Genomic DNA, 16799 nt, shown 5'->3' with positions numbered 1-16799 from the left:
AAATTCACCAGGAATTTGTCATGATAGTTTCCACAGAGTTTATTAAATACTATGTATAACTATACTATACTAGACTATATAATTATTATCTTTGCTTATACTTTATATGTTATTTAAGTTAACAATAAGCGTTAACAAATAGCTTAGGTGTAAATCACGGGAACATTACACAACTTTACTACAAGCATTACATGTAATATTATTTCAACAAATGATTCGAAATAATAGTGAAAGAGCACTGACAGCCTCTATCAATTCAATTCTTTCTTTGTACATATAGTATTAATCTATACATATAAAAAAATTGCAGTGTCTGTTTGTAATGAAATAACCGTATGTATTGATGTAAAAAATGTTATTTTGGTGTATGTACTGTATATTCATGTGCATGTAGTAAAAAACGGTTATTTCAATATTACAAACAGACACTCCAATTTTATTTATATGTATATAGATATATAGATTAACGATCCCGAGTACTGTAAATTTTATAGTGTAACGGTTATGATGTTAATTACTATACTTTACAGTTTTCCATCAGATTAACTGTCTTTGTATCAATCCAAAGCTTACTAACGTTCCTCAAAATATATAATAAGTAAATTTGAGAAAGTTCTGAACATTTAACTAATTACTTAAATGATAATATGATTTTTACAGCGCAGAATTCAAGAAGATCTGCATACAACAAAAATTTAATCAGTTAAAAACTAGAACCAAGGACTTAAGTAGTCTCGCTTTATTTTACGGCGTAAAATATATCTTATATTACTCATTAAGACTGTATCTTTTTAAGTATAGGTAAAAAAAAGAAAACATTCAGTCCATCATAAACTAAAATCTAATCTATTTAAATTATTTCTTCAGATATTTTTTCTTATAAATCTAGCAAAGATTAGCTTAATCAAGCCAAACCCTATGATAATACATGAACATGAAACTAAATAAAACATGAAGCCCGTCCAATTCAAACGGAGATAGATATTACGACGGCCTGAGCCGGGGTTCGAACCCCTAGTGGAGCCCTCAGACAAAGTCGTATCCGTCAGGCAGGAGTTGGCCTTCAGCCGCTCCATAAGTCCTTCCACGGGTTTGGTGTGCCATCTGCACTCGCCCCCTAACGTCTGGTTAAGCTGTAAAGGCCAGCTGCGGCTAACAGCATTAGAATATTCGAAAAAAAAAAATCAAAACAAACAAATTTCCCCTTGAAGTGTAATATTTATAATTAAGATGTCTTCAATATAGTATGTAAGAGTTCATAAAATGTTAAAATATTCTCTAATTTTCACTTTGTTTCTTGGTGAAAGTGATACAATTTCCTAACTATTTTATCTTCAGGCTTTTCTCTGAGTACCTTCCTTTAGACTAACCCTGTAGATAGAGATGGAACCCTTACTTTTATTTCTACCATACACCCCAACACCTTCCCTCCAAATGCAATTGCAGCCGCGTTCATATCGCGTGACGAAATCATAAAAAGCGTCCGCTGGCTGAATCGAACTCATTCGAAAGAGCGCGTTTGCCCGCGCTGCGAAATTTAAAAAATATAGTTCCATAGATTTTTTTACTTTTCTAGTGATTTTTAAAGACTCAAACACGTTGCGTTCAAGTGGCAGTGTTTTTATTGTTGAAAGTTTGGCGTGTGACTTGATATTCCATTACAAAGGTGATTTCATTTTTTTATTTTGTATGGATGTTTCAGTGTTGTGTTTTTGGATGTGTTTGGTGAGATTAATAAATACGAGTGTATAAAAACAAACAAAGTAGATAGTGGAAGATTTCGCCCCTAATTTATTATGTACTGAATCTCTGCAGTTGCAAAGGTTCAATACATAGAGAAATCTAGAATGCAAACATTCAATATTAAACAAATATAATAATTTTATGTTTTAGGGGTTGAGGGGAAAATGTTTTCTCTGATATACTGTGTTGACGCGAAATAAACGATGACATTTTTATTCAAATTTTGAATTCAATGTCATAGAGACTTGATAAACAATAAAAAAATAATTAATCGAAACAGTGTTAGGGAGAGTTATTTGTTCATGTAATTGTCGAAGAAAAATTAATTAGCGCATAATTTTGTTTAAATTCTCATTTATAAATGAGATTACAGATATTGTTATGAGGGAAGTAAACCCGGGCAATACTGCACCGATTTGAGAAATTCTTTCACTGTTTGAAAGGTACATTATGCCAAAGTGACATTGGCTATATATATATAATTATGTTAATATATATTAAACTCACAAAGTTATAATCACCCGAGCGAAGCGAGGACCGGCAAAGAAAGAAATATGTGTTTTTTTTATTAATGAAAATACAAAGCTCTTTTCTACATTTAACATATCATTAACTTTGTTCATATAGTTTTATTAAATAAATTACAGCTCACGTACAGCTTAGGCATAATGTAACTTTGCCTGCAAAAAGAGATGCTATTTTTTTTAAACAATAATATTAACCATATATAATACCCATAGGGTCATGCAAGCTAAGCAGAGCTTATTTTATGTGTACTATACAACTGATATAAATACTTAGATATTTTTTTATAACTAAATACATAATGTACATAAAAAACACCCAGACTAATACAAACAATCATACTCCTGATACACCATGCGAGGAATCAAACCCACGACCATCGGAAAGTAAGGCGGTGCGCTAAACCGCTAGACCACCGAAGTCGTCATTATACTACCCTCAATAAATTCTGTCAAGTAGGTTTGGAGTTTATCAGTTCCAAGCAACAAAGCTTTTTTCGTCATAGTATTGTTATAGTTAGACTACATATTATTACTTTCGTTTAGAAATGTTATAATTTTTACAAAGGTATAAAGGGATGGTGAACAAAGCCTATTTTGTACATTTACTTCAATTAAAATTGAGATACAAAAATATGCTTACAAAGAGCAATGGCACCGTTCAACGACTTATACAAGTATTAAATGAATCATTTTAAAATAACAAATAGCAACGAAACGCCGACAGCATAATAATAACGAAATATCTTCGCAACAAAATTTTCTACGTGACTTCCGCACGTATATCATTAGACATCGTTAGATACGGTTCAACAATCAGCCGCAAAAAGTGTTACATGAAGAGAAAAGTGACGATAAAACATATAATTTAGATCGTGAATAGAACTGATAATGACTAATAATTTTCTCGCTTGAAACGAGTGTCTATTTATATCTTAACAAAACGGTATAAAAGTTAGATTGAAGTATGTTAATTATATATTATTACAACAAACTACTTTTACCCGTTAGAAATTAAAATAACATCCCGATAATCTGAATGAATGGCAGTCTACCGCCGTGGGTTTTTTAAAAACTGTTGTGCCATGTATAGTCAGTCACATTGTAGATTTAACTTCCAGCAATAGTATTTCCGAACCGATACTTATATTATTCCTTTTTAAAATATCGGCAACGTACTTGTCATTCCCTTAACGTCGCGGGTGCTTTTTGTCCCTAATAACATCAGGGTTGTTTGTTTATATCATAAAAAAGAAAAATGGCTTTAAAAAAAGTCAGTTCTCCCCAATTGAATCCGAAAACTGAACTACACGAAAATAATATTAATAGAAAAAACTTAAAAGTGCAAAAGTGACTGGAATTTGCTAATTAATAAATATTTTTTTAATTTGAGCTTTAATTAAATATTATAAACATATAACGTAAATAATATATAACGCAATCTATTTTTTTATAAGAAAATTATATGGATTGTAGATGGCTTACTAAAAATATATAAAAAATATGTACATCCTCCTCTCTTTGGAGGATATATAACTTGTACCTCGTTACGATTTCACGATTTTATTTCCTATCTATAATTAAGTTAAAAATAAAGACAAATATGCGAAAGTTTCTGAGAACATCCAATATTCAAATGTGACGACACCAAAAATTATTGTGTATTCCTAAATAGAGTGATAAAATAGCCTATCATTAAGATCCGTTCAGACATTGAGTCATGAAAAAGCAACAAACAGACAGACAGACATTTATAGAATTAGCATGAACTCATACGGACAGAGAACTTTCTCATTTTTAAAGTTAGTTGGATAAGGCGTTTCCTAAAAATATTTTTTTACGGTTTAAATTTATTAATTGAATTTTACGGCTACTGACTGCAAATATAATTTTTTTCGCCCAATATTTACGGTAGGTATGCAAATATTGGGAAAGGTATTCCAAGAAGATTTTTTAAGTTGTCTTCGTTAAAAATATTCAGTGGAGAGACGAAAAGTCGATAATTTTGTAATTCGAAACCTAGAGAAATTAATTAAGAGCATAGAGATATTCCGAACTGACAGTAGATTTAACTTAACATAAGTGTCTATAATGGACATACACGATATTTCATTGCTACTTTAAAAAAAAAAACAGGCGTTTAGTCGTGAAAACGTAATACAAACAGACACAGGTATCTCAGGCGTCAAGAGGCTACTGTAACCATTTACCATCAGACGGGGTGTATGCTCGTTTGATACCATTGTAATAAACAAAAAAGAGAGGTTTCCACTTATAATATTAGTAAGTGATTTTTATATAATTTGGTTATTTAGTGAAACTAATTAAATATTCCACAAATCTAATTATTAGTGATCTCTGAAAAAAAAATTATCAAATCTTTTTTAATCATTCAAATACAAATTAAAAAATCATTTATTCATGATTCATACTTTTTTGTATTAAATTTTATTCCCTCTCGTCCAGTCCAGCATATATGTAGATCCAAATGAGAAGACTGGCAAGAAACTCAATTGAATATCTTATTTTATTTTGTTTTTAGAAGCCAGTTTATTTACAATGTAAGTTTATATAGAAAATCCCGTAACAACAACTACCACGCCATTTCTTATAAATCACTGATATGATACTGTTAGGTGTACCTATATACAATTTATATAAATACAAACTATGATTTAACCAAATGAATAAGCAGAGTTCTCTTTTTAAAATCACGGTATTTATTACTGTTGCGGTGAAAGCTAGATTGTTTAAAAAACTCATTAAAATAACTTTTTTGCTACCACGAAAACCGTTACGGTGGGTAAGTCGCGTGACTCTAAGTACCTAGCGTTATTTTAACTGTTACGTGTTAGTTAGTGAAATCCTTATGCTCTTATACAGTCTATATAATCGCTTCGTACTACATCAGAAACGCGATCATTCAATAAGCGATACAGATCCAATGAAATTAGTGTTGTGGAGAGAAATCCTAATGTTACAACGCGTGTAATTTTAACACCAGTACGGTGTATATGTTTTCGTGGAACGGGTAAGATGATCATCAATGTGACTTACTTATTATCGTCTTAAGCCGTGGTCTCTTCACAAAGAAACTCTTGAGAAGTTCGTGGCTTTCATAATGGTTTTAGTGGATTCTCTTCATCGCCATCTTCAGAAAAATTGCTCTATCACCAAACCAATTTTTCTCCATCTGATACGATTTTTGGCTCTAAGAAAACATTTCACAATGAACTGTTATTAACACTACATTATTTTATTATTATAACAATTTCGAAGTCAAATCATATTAATCTTTAGGTAGGAAAATAAAAACGAATCTGTTTATCTTTTGTTTCATTTGCGTGTTAAGTTTTCACTTAAAACATTTGGAGATATCTGATACACAAAATATGGGATATATGTAGGCTGTAAAAAACTCTTAAAGGGGTGAAATAATTAATATTGTTAATAGTAATAAAATTATAGGTGTCGTCATAATCTACATGATTGTTTAATTTATTGTTAATGATAGTAGAATTTCATATTTTCATCAATAGGTATTTAAATGTATATGCGTAGAAACATTACTTGTGCTACAATTTTTAAATAAAATTAAATAGTACAGATACAGATAACAGAATATTTTACAGTATGAGGGCAATACAAATTAATCTTAAGAATGGATTGGATCAATAAATCAAGAGCAATGGATGAGAGGTACGAATACAATACCACTGGCGACTGTAAGCGACAGTTGCCACTTCGAGTCAGATTTACCATCTACTTTTATTTACAATTCCATAAAAATAAATATTATTCAAATAGTTCTAAATATATTTTAGCTAAATTACCCAAGTCATCAAAAACTAATAACAATCAAATCAACACAAAGAAATTGCATCAAAATCATCACACTACAATCACATTTGCGCATACGCAACGCCAAGGTCCGTGGAAAACGATGGCGTAAGTCAACAGCCGTTGGGAAATTAAATTATAGTTGCTTGCAGTATGATCATGCTATGCTATTATCTTTGTGATGCAATATAATATTTAGGATATGAAATGAGAGTAATGTTATTTTTAGAACAATTAAGCAATACTATTGTTTTACTTCAAAGTTCGAATTAATGGAAATAAACACCACAACCTATATAAACCAAATGTATTGTTTGCATGTTCGAATTAGATTTTTTTTTATTGTAATTTTCTTTGCTAGCAGTACGCTAGTATGATTTTATTATCTAAGTTATATAAAGGATAGTAAATTAAGATATTTTTATTTTATTTTATACGACTACTGTACTTTTTCCTTCAGTTAGTTTTACTTAATGGAAACCAACATTAGTAACAAAATACATTTCTTGCGAACTCGATTTTAAAAATATTTCAGATCCAACAATCTCCTATATTTGTTCCCAACTATTTCTATTGTAAGCCATCTCAAACTAGTCCTTTTGTACGAATATGAATTATGGCCATTTTGTAATATTAAAACTAAAATGGAACTTTTAAAATTTACATTTATAATGTTAAAGCAATATTATAATTGCACTTAGTTTTTTACAGTCCACATTTACAGTTCGACTTTTAACCGAAAGATCGTGAGTTAAAATTTCGTCGATTATATGTTGCATATCTGTAATACAATTTTTTACTAACTCTCCAAAGATGTATAGAGCAAATTAAACGACGCCGCGGCGGATCCTACTGCCTCTTTATATAGCCTCCGGAATATGGGTATATCAAGACTTGTATACACTATAACGTCTCTGATTACGTCATCTGGGAAAACAGTAGTATTTATTTATATCATTTTCATTTTCCAGAACCAGTCAAAGCCAAGATGACTCTAGAACAGCCAACTGGTGAGATGTGGCAGAAGATCAGGGAGGAGCTGAATGAGAATGCAGATACCAAAGATGCTGACCTCGCACACATTAAGGAGTGGTTGAAGCAACAACCTCATCTTCCCGATGAGTTTGGTATGTATCTTTTACCATTAAACTTATGTGTTGTCTTATATATACACTTATATATATTATAACTATACAAATAAATGTTATGAATACTGCTTGAATACCCCAAATGGTGACAACGGAAACTAGAGACTAACCCAGAGGATAGAGGAAAGGATCAAGGCAGGCTCACGGCTTTTTTGGAAATTTCTGGTTCAGCGGCCTGATAGCAAACAAAAAATTAAGAAAGGCTACGGTAGGCTTACAACAAATTCATATATCCAGCGAAATTTGGGCAGTATTAGTTCATCACAATATCGACATTTGATAATGCTGACTACCCCATCTGGAATGACAGTCTTGACGGTGTTTTGTTGTTTTTTTTTTATTAATTTTTGCCTATAGAAAGCGAATGAAAACTTTGCATGCTGGTAACATAGACAATATTTTAAAAAAACCGTGTTCGTTATTTGAATATAAATTTACTTCTACAACTAGTTCTTATTTATTTCTAATTTTAAATTTCGAATACATAATTTGAAATAAATCATAAAATCACACTGTTCCGACAGATGACCAGAGAATCATGACCTTCCTTCGAGGCTGCAAGTTCTCTCTGGAGAAGACCAAACGTAAACTGGACATGTATTTCACCATGCGCACGGCTGTGCCCGAATTTTTCACCGACCGTGACGTCACACGTCCCGAGCTGCAAGAAATATTAAACATGGTGTAAGTTACTACTTATTTAGAAGTTACTACTTATTTAGAAGTTATATTTATTTTTAAATCTCTTCAAACGATGACCTCATTGATTTAGTGGTTTAGTTCACCTTACGTTCGAATGGTTGTGAGTTCCATTCATACTTAAGTAGAATACATTAAGTACGAGTATGTCTATCAGTTAGAAGAGAGAAGATTGTTAGTAATGTATATTGTTAGTGACACCATTCTCAGGAAACGTGGTCTCACCAGGAAATAGTAGTGCTTAATTCCTGGGGAATTGACCACGATGATCTAACAATCCTACTTTCATTCTTATTCAGTCACCCTCCACAGCTATATGTATGTATAATGCAGTACTGGTATATTCACTAATAAGCAAATTGACATGATTCCATATTCATACATTGAAAATATTACACATATTTGCAATGGATGAATATGGAACGATACTGTAATACATAAATATACTTTTGAGTCTAATGACAAATCATACCCCTCATTTGTCTTTAAACTTATTAACTATACTACTACTATTGTAATCTACTACTGTTTCTTAAGACAGAAATTGAAAGAAACTGGCGATAAAATTAAATTACAGTCATGTAGTAACTCATTGAGCATGCTAGTCTATATCGTGTGATTCTGAAGTATGCATCTGGATCACGCGAGCCATGCATGCTTAGTGAGCCGTTCACTTATGTATGTAATTGTATGCATTTATCTAGATACAATAATAGGTCAGTCGGTATGTGCTACCATTGTATAAAGTCATTTATAATTAACCCAACTTTTTAAATTTAAAAATTTGCTCTTCATATTTTTCTTATTATGTATAGTGTGAGCGGAGATCGTTAGTAATATAAGCTAATAAGTCTATTACTAACAATGGACCATTGACATTTTCATTCAGGCGTCCATAGGCTATTATAACCATTTACCATCATATGAGCCGTATGCAAGTTTGCCACCATCATAATATAAAAAAACATTAGTAAAAACTTCATTGGAAAAAACTTAATCGTCTAAAAATTCTAGACTCGTGTTTTTTATGTCGTTAACATAAGTACAACGGCGTATTAATTGTTTCTTTTATAAAATATTTAATGTACAGGCACGGTTCATTTACGATTTTATTATATATCGTATAGTTAATAATCAAATGTATTAACTCAAGAAAATTGACAATGTCATATCGACTTTATAACAATGGCAAACAAATAGGTTTTCAAGAAACCTTATATTTTATTTATACAGTTTATTATTGAGCACGCTATATTACAATATGATAATATAATTTAATTTCTTTTGTTATGTTTTTCTACTCTTATGTATGTCTTTATATATATTTCTATTATAATTGCAATGGATTTCTAATTAGTCTTTTCTTTTTCAGCCATATGCCACCCCTACCTGGTCTTACTCCTGAAGGTCGCCGAGTTACCATCATGAGAGGTAAAATTTATTAAATTAATATTCCTGACGTTGTTTTTCTAATAAGTACTTTACTACAAAGTTTGTTAGGATGAATGGGTAAATGGATGTTTATTAGTTTTTATATTACTCTTTCCTGCAAGAACTATCGATGATAACTATAACATATACATATTTTACAAAAGAGAGCCATACGTTCTATTTATGGTATGGGTTCTAGAGAGTCATTACGTCAATGCTTTAAACAATCAAATATCCTCACCGTTGCCTCACAGTACATTTATGAAAATATTATGTATACAAGGAAAAACTTAGATAGTTTCAAGAAACTTAAAGACTGTACAAGTAGAAACTTACGCAATAAAAATAAGCTAATTTTACCTAAATGCCGTCTACACAAAGTTAGTAATTCATTTTATGGTAAAATAAATAAACTGCCAGAGTCTACGCTAAATCTTACAGAGAGGCAATTCAAATCTTATATTAAACAAATGTTATGTAAAAAAGCGTTATTTTAGATGATAGCAATATATAGCAAGAATAAGTTTATTTGCGGACAACGTTATAATTTTAATTTTCTACATATATGTTTGTTTGATTGCCGCATGAATAAACTAAATAGTAATTTTTGTAGCTGTGACGTGGTCGTGTGGAATGAGTAGTTATGCTCACTGAAATGTCCAGACATGTGGCGGCGTGGTGGGCCGGGTTCCTTAAAATATGGTCGAGCACAATGATGGCTGGCTCATCCGTCATACTCGTGAACGAGTGCTGCTTGTAGGGTCTGCTCTTATCACTACGACTGATTTAATCTTATTGCATATTTATATTTGACCCAAAAATTAGTGCTTGTTGGTAGTTTGTATTCACACGTTTGGACTTGTAAATGTAAACTTACAAGGATTATTTAAAAGAGCAACACACAAGTTTCTTGCTCGTTCTTCTTGTGATGAACAGTTTTCCGAACGAGTGGTAGATAAAAAACAAATTGTTATGACTATTCAAAAGTGCTTAAATTAAGTTTATTTGAATAAATGATTTTCTATTCTATTCTATTCTATTCTACATCTTTTCTGTAATATTCTTACTTTTCTATATCTGTGGGAATGATTTTATGCACAGGGAAGAAAGTGCGTAACAGGCAGCATGGTAAGCTCTAATAGATTTTATTGAAGAGAAAACGTGTGTAGTTATTCAGATACTATATTGGCAAGCTCACTTTTGTTAGATGGCTATGATATAAATAATAAGTTTATCAAATATAATATAATGTATCTTTAATATAATGTATATTTGACGGCCTCGGTAGTCTAGCGGTTTAGAACACCGCCTTACTCCCAATGGTCGTGAGTTCGTTTCCTCGCACGGTACAAACGTTTGTCTTCATGAATATGATTGTTTGTATCAGTCTGGATGTTTTTAAAAAAATGTATCTATGTATTTATATTAGTTGTCTAGTACCCATAACACAAGCTCTAAGTAGCTTGAGACTAGATGGCGCTGTGTAAATTGGCCTGATATATTATTATAATACATACTTAATTAAATAAAAAACACGGTAAGGGAAACTAAAACTACTAGTGTTAATACAAAATAAATATTTCCAGGTCTCGATAAAGATGTTCAGACACCAAACGTGGCTGATGCCTTCAAACTGGCTCTCATGTTGGGAGACGTGAGGTTGGCTGAAGAGAAGGAAGGTGTGGCCGGCGATATATACATTCTGGATGCGTCAGTCGCTACACCCACGCATTTCGCCAAATTCACGCCAACACTGGTGAAGAAATTCTTAGTTTGTGTACAGGTTAGTATATTCGGCATAGAAATTGCAAAATACATATATAAATTACACGGCTCGCTCTCTATAATCAAAAGGTTGACACACTATCTTAGTTCTTATGGTCGTAGATTGGAGTCCTCGTACGATGTAAACATGTTTATCATTGTATTGGTCTGGGAATTTTCTATGTATATATTTTTTTTACTACGTAGGTAGCAAATATATATTTGCCCAAAATCTATTTAAGTATGTCTATATGTTATCTAGTACATATAATACAAGCACTGCTTAGTTTGGTACTAGACGGTGCTGTATAAATTGTCTGGACTTATTATTATAATTTTTACTGCTTTATAACCCTTCCACCTAAAAAATAACAAAGCAAGCTGCTTGGCGGCTAAAATATTTAAAAGATACTTACACACGCAGACGACTACACATACATTATGTCTGTACTGCACTGTGTATCGCTACAGTTGTCACTGATGCGGAGGTCTCTGATGTACCTGATGAGTGAGAGGTTTTGTGAGAAAAATATATAGTAGAATGCTTAAAAAGGAATATAGTAAAGAGATATGATTATAAAATTCTAAAATATAAACCCATCAAAGAGTTCGCTACAGCGACTTACCATCAGGTGATTACATCAGGCGTAATTACTTAAATAAATTATTTGTGATCAACAGGAAGCATACCCAGTCAAACTAAAGGAGGTGCATGTCATCAACATATCTCCATTGGTAGACAAGATTGTTAACTTTGTCAAACCATTCATCAAGGATAAGATCAAAGAAAGGGTAAGTTAACTAATATATTTTTTTGTAATTAAAAATTTATTTACTCGTGCCGCATTTTGCGCTCATTACCATCTAAGTCACAGTATTAGGTTAGGCTATAACGCTGTACCTACTGTTAAAATATAAAAAAAGAATGATAGCACCCCTATGTTATACTATATAAAGACATATATTATAAAAAAGAACTAAAGAGAAAATCACTGATGTAAGCCTGAATTTAGAAATCTAAACACCTTATTTGGTTCATGACGGAAAAATCTAGCTCTATGCAAATATGACCTCAAAATGAAACGATTGTACGTATCCTTGTAATAAAAGTTATTAAACCAGAAGAGACAATGATCTTTAGTATATAATAGCGACCCGACCCGGATTGCATGGAACCAACATCATATAATGGGTTATTATTGTAGTTTTTTATTCAACACTGTTCATGTCTTTACGGACAACGAAGCTCAAAAATAATAAGTTTCAAAGTTTGTATTTCTACTAATAATAATCTCTTTTCGTCTATGAATAATAAACTATTATAATTACTGTTATAATAAAATAATAAATGGCAGTAAATATTCTTTCTGCTGATCTGTTAAGAGCGCAAAACATTTTTTATTATTATTCTGCAATATTACTCCACTAAATACTAACTAATTGAAAATTTCCTCTATACAGACGTTAATAAATTTGAATTATTCTTTCAGATCTTCCTTCACTCGGATGCCAATGAGTTGTACAAGTATGTTCCTAAGGAAATGCTCCCAGCCGAGTTCGGTGGAAATGCTGGCTCCATGGCAGACCTCCACAGTAAGTTATCAGTTTATCATCACGCTAGTACACCCACAAGTACGGATAGAGGGTCAAAAGATCAAAGGTATATTCTATTGATAAGTAGCGTTTGACTTTGTTTATATAAAAATACAATATATAAAACATATGATTTTTTATGAAAAAAGGCAAATTGACTCTTTCCTTTTATAATAAAAAGAAATACAGTTTATCGGGTTTTTTCAAGGCATTCCTTTAAACGACTATACTAATAGTTTTCTGTGGCCTTGCTCGCGATACCAATTACTAGAATTAATTACTCTAAACACACAAAAAACACTAATGTTTCGTTTTCCACAACAGTAACAGATGACTAACTACCTTATTTCGCTCCATTACACACTTAAGCATAATATTTAATTATTTTCAAACAATAACATTTGAAATCACGACGTAAAACATTAATAATTCTGACCCTTAACCTTGTTTTAAGGATTTAATGATTACCGGGAACTGAGACAAAGTTCCAACTCGGCAATTTATTAGGTTACATAATTAGTGGTAGTTTATAAAGTCGTAGAATATTCTGCATTGCGCATTGTGATTTTAGTTTAATGCGTTTTAGAATCTCAACTTTATGTAACTCGACATTTTAATAGGTACATCTTGCTAAAGTAAATTTCTTACATAGTCACCTCTTTTTGCCGCCAAGTATCTCTAAACTTTGTTGAGGTGTAAAAGATGATGAAGGCAGTGAAATTATAGAGTTCAGAGGCGTGTATAGTAGTAGGTGTAACAATCTGGTAGAGTAATTACGATCGTTAAATATTGTTGACATGTGATGCTGTTTATGTACATAAGCATGCCACTTTCCATCACTTGGGTTTTTTAGACCTTTACATCTTATAATAATCTAACGGAAAGACAGTCACATGGACAAGTTTTATTCACTATTGTATTATTAATATATTCAATAAGTATTATCAATGCAACAACATAAAAAATTGCGAATATGTCCATTAATAGGTATTTGATCTTCTAATATTTGTGAACGGATGTGAATGAAAAGCAAGCAAGACAACGTACAGCTAATATATTGCAAATCCTCCATTATATCGTAAAAATGCAGAAATAATTACCTTCTAAGAATATAGAAATAGTTCTTAATTAAATTAGGGTACTGAAATATTGAGCTTTATGGTAAAATATTGGTAATATCAAAATACGACAAGACCTTATGAAATAATTTTGAACAATATCAGAGTTATTCTATAAGAGGAATAACTTCATTGAATCAGTGAATGTTTGAATAATAGTTAAGTTGTAGAGCGGTAGAAACAAAGGCACGCAGGTATAAATAATACGCGTATTAAAATAACTCCTTAAGATTTCCATCATTTTAAAAATATAAATTAAGCTTACCTTTATGTATACAAATGACAAACATTTTGTGTCATAAATTACTCTGCAACTTAATAGTCTTATTTGCTTTACCTATATAGGGTATATGAGGTGTGAGCGCTGTAATAATATTTGCAGAATAAACTTGTTTCTAATAACAGTAAAATTTTAAGACCCTTTGTTTCTTCTTCAAACCTATATGTCATAAACAATACTTAAGTACATGAAAATATAATGACAGTAGTGCTTACAAAGGAATAAAATAATGATTAAGAATGTTTTTTTGCAGAGGCATGGGTTAAGAAATTAGAAGAATACACCCCCTGGTTTACATCACAAGAGAGCTTGAAGGCCAACGAAGAGCTGAGACCTGGCAAGCCAACCAACTATGATGAGCTGTTTGGCATCGACGGCTCCTTCCGTCAATTAGTTATTGATTGATCTCCAAAGTCTCTAAATAAGTGGTAATTGAATTTAAGTATAAATACGTTTAGGTTACTTAAAAAAAAACAAAGAGAAAAGGAAAGAAACAGCAGGAATAATTTTCTGAAAGGCATACGGATATTGAAAGAAGAATTTTCTAGCTTGTCGTAATTTCTAAAGATTACTTTTCTTTGTTGGTGGCTGAAACGTATTTAGAAAATTGAATCATTTACCACTTGTCCACAGGGTCGAAAGTAGGTTAGTTAGAGTACCTCATCATTGTTAAAGACTCTATAAGAAATGCTTATCTACCTAAATAATAGTCATTTGTTATTGTCATAATGTATATGTGAAATTTTTTTGTATTGTGAATCTTGTACTGCATGTAAAGTAAAATGCTGATTTTATAGTAGCAACTAACATTAAACACATAGAATTAACATAAATGATAACATCTAATTCTAAAATTCAATTTTTAATTAAACTAACGTATTACTAGTATAGTGATACGTTTATTTACTTTCTATTTTTATCAATAAAAGTCATTGTTTCATCATTATAACTATAATAACTTCTAATTTATATTTATACTTAAGTACAACAACTTCTTTAATTACTTCGCAAGAAGCATAACAACTTAAGTTTGTCAATAAACACCTTATTACAAAACAATAAGTTTCCATATTGTCTCTTTGATGAGGTACTTTCTTAGCTTCTTTACTGTCGCTTCATTGCTATGTTTACAATTACTTGTTTTAATTTTTGTATAGATTACTTTTGTCTAATATTTTTGTCAACCAAAGTTATTGCTCAATGTGTATTGTGTTGATTACAGAGATGTTACTTTATTATACATTTGTTTTGCGTTAAGAATCTTACTATTAAAGTCTTTTTTTACATTTTCTTGTCTATTCATATGTTTTAACTCAGATCTATCTACAACAACAATGCCCTGGTACATAGTACTAAAGAAATATTTAATTTTAAGAGATTTCCGATGTTTTGCTATATTCTTAATGATCTTGACCTTGTATAATTATTCGGGGTCGACAGTATTGACGCTCCATCTTACAATAATAATATTTTACTTAGAATACTAATATTTACAAAAGATATGCAATGCAAATGAGAAATATAATAGAAATCTATAGATTTACCTATGCCTATTAAGTCATCTATAAAATCGTATTGAAAGATTATTTAAATAATCTTTCAAAACAAACATATGTTAATCTACAAATTGTAAAACAAAATCTGTCTGTATGTTCGGGATAATCTCAAAAACTACTGAACGGCTTTTCACACAGTTTTTATTTATCGACACCATCATCAGTAATTTCTGATGTTGCTTTCGATGTGTAGTATGATATACTATACCCGTAAGAGAGGGTCATTAGTTGCACAATAAATTTCAAATGTTATGGCTGTTTGTATTGATCTGACTGTTTTCCCTGTTCGTTTTGTCCGTATTTACAAAAAAAAAGAACTAAATATATATATATGTTGTCTAGTACCTACATCACAAGCTCTACTTAGCTTGGAACTGGATGGCGGTGTGTATTGTCTAGGTATATTATTATTATTTTTAAAACAAGAGTTACGTAAATTACAAAATAAGTTGTGTCCAAATATTGTCTATGAATAGTTCCAAAATTGTTGCAAACACCAGTGGAGCGTTTAGTCCACTTGCTCAGTAGAACATGCCAGTTGCTGCACTGTCATAACTAGAGCGAGCTTCTTATGAAATATTGGAAGTAACAAATTAATCACGTGACTCATTGCACGTGAAAATGCGGTTAATTGACACTACAAGTATAACTTTGTATTGACTACATAAAAGACTTTTCTATATGATCAAAAGCAGAGACGGCTTAACCATTAAGAAGGGGCTCCGCGTAAATTAGGGGCCCTGCATTTGTATGCGCAAAAGAAATTGACTGTTTCATTGCCTGCAAATTTAATTGGGAAATTTTAAATCCTCAATATTAATAGGTGTTCTCATGGATGACAATGAAATGGTGGACCCGCCTGCGCTAATAGTTTTCGCTAGAGATAAATTCACCATTAAGTTGTTGAAGATGTTTCAAGGGGAAACCACGTGGAGATCAACCTGACATGGTACATTGCTATAGGGTTATTAGTTCAAATTACTGACAATCCCCTTTCCCCCTAATAATACGTATTGTTTTATCACTTTTTACGACGCATACTATCAATTGATACATCATGCTTACACAATAAACTGTACTTATTTTTTTTCCCCTACTTCCCT

The 16799-nt window shown here is 31.4% G+C and overlaps 1 protein-coding gene across 1 annotated transcript; it reads left to right on the top strand.

The window, feature by feature from the left end:
• Nucleotides 1-1523: 1523 nt before the first annotated feature.
• LOC131844828 (alpha-tocopherol transfer protein-like) lies at nt 1524-14941 on the top strand. Its single transcript, XM_059193806.1, has 8 exons — nt 1524-1666; nt 7079-7234; nt 7780-7939; nt 9327-9385; nt 10972-11168; nt 11831-11941; nt 12640-12742; nt 14394-14941. Exons 2-8 carry the CDS (start codon nt 7096-7098, stop codon nt 14543-14545), a joined length of 921 nt encoding a protein of 306 aa, XP_059049789.1. The 5' UTR covers nt 1524-1666; nt 7079-7095; the 3' UTR covers nt 14546-14941.
• Nucleotides 14942-16799: the final 1858 nt, after the last annotated feature.

This window comes from Achroia grisella, unplaced genomic scaffold (assembly GCF_030625045.1).
Source record: "Achroia grisella isolate CSIRO2021 unplaced genomic scaffold, CSIRO_AGI_Agris_v1 utg109, whole genome shotgun sequence".
Classification (NCBI taxonomy): Eukaryota; Metazoa; Arthropoda; class Insecta; order Lepidoptera; family Pyralidae; genus Achroia; species Achroia grisella.
This window is presented reverse-complemented; position numbering and strand designations above follow the sequence as displayed.

Bases quoted from the DNA above. Each gene is read 5' to 3' on its own strand.
- LOC131844828 (XM_059193806.1), top strand. From the start codon at position 7,096: ATGACTCTAGAACAGCCAACTGGTGAGATGTGGCAGAAGATCAGGGAG. The intron at 9,386-10,971 runs GTAAAATTTATT...AAATATTTCCAG, and splicing joins CCGAGTTACCATCATGAGAG to GTCTCGATAAAGATGTTCAG. The intron at 11,169-11,830 runs GTTAGTATATTC...TGTGATCAACAG, and splicing joins AATTCTTAGTTTGTGTACAG to GAAGCATACCCAGTCAAACT.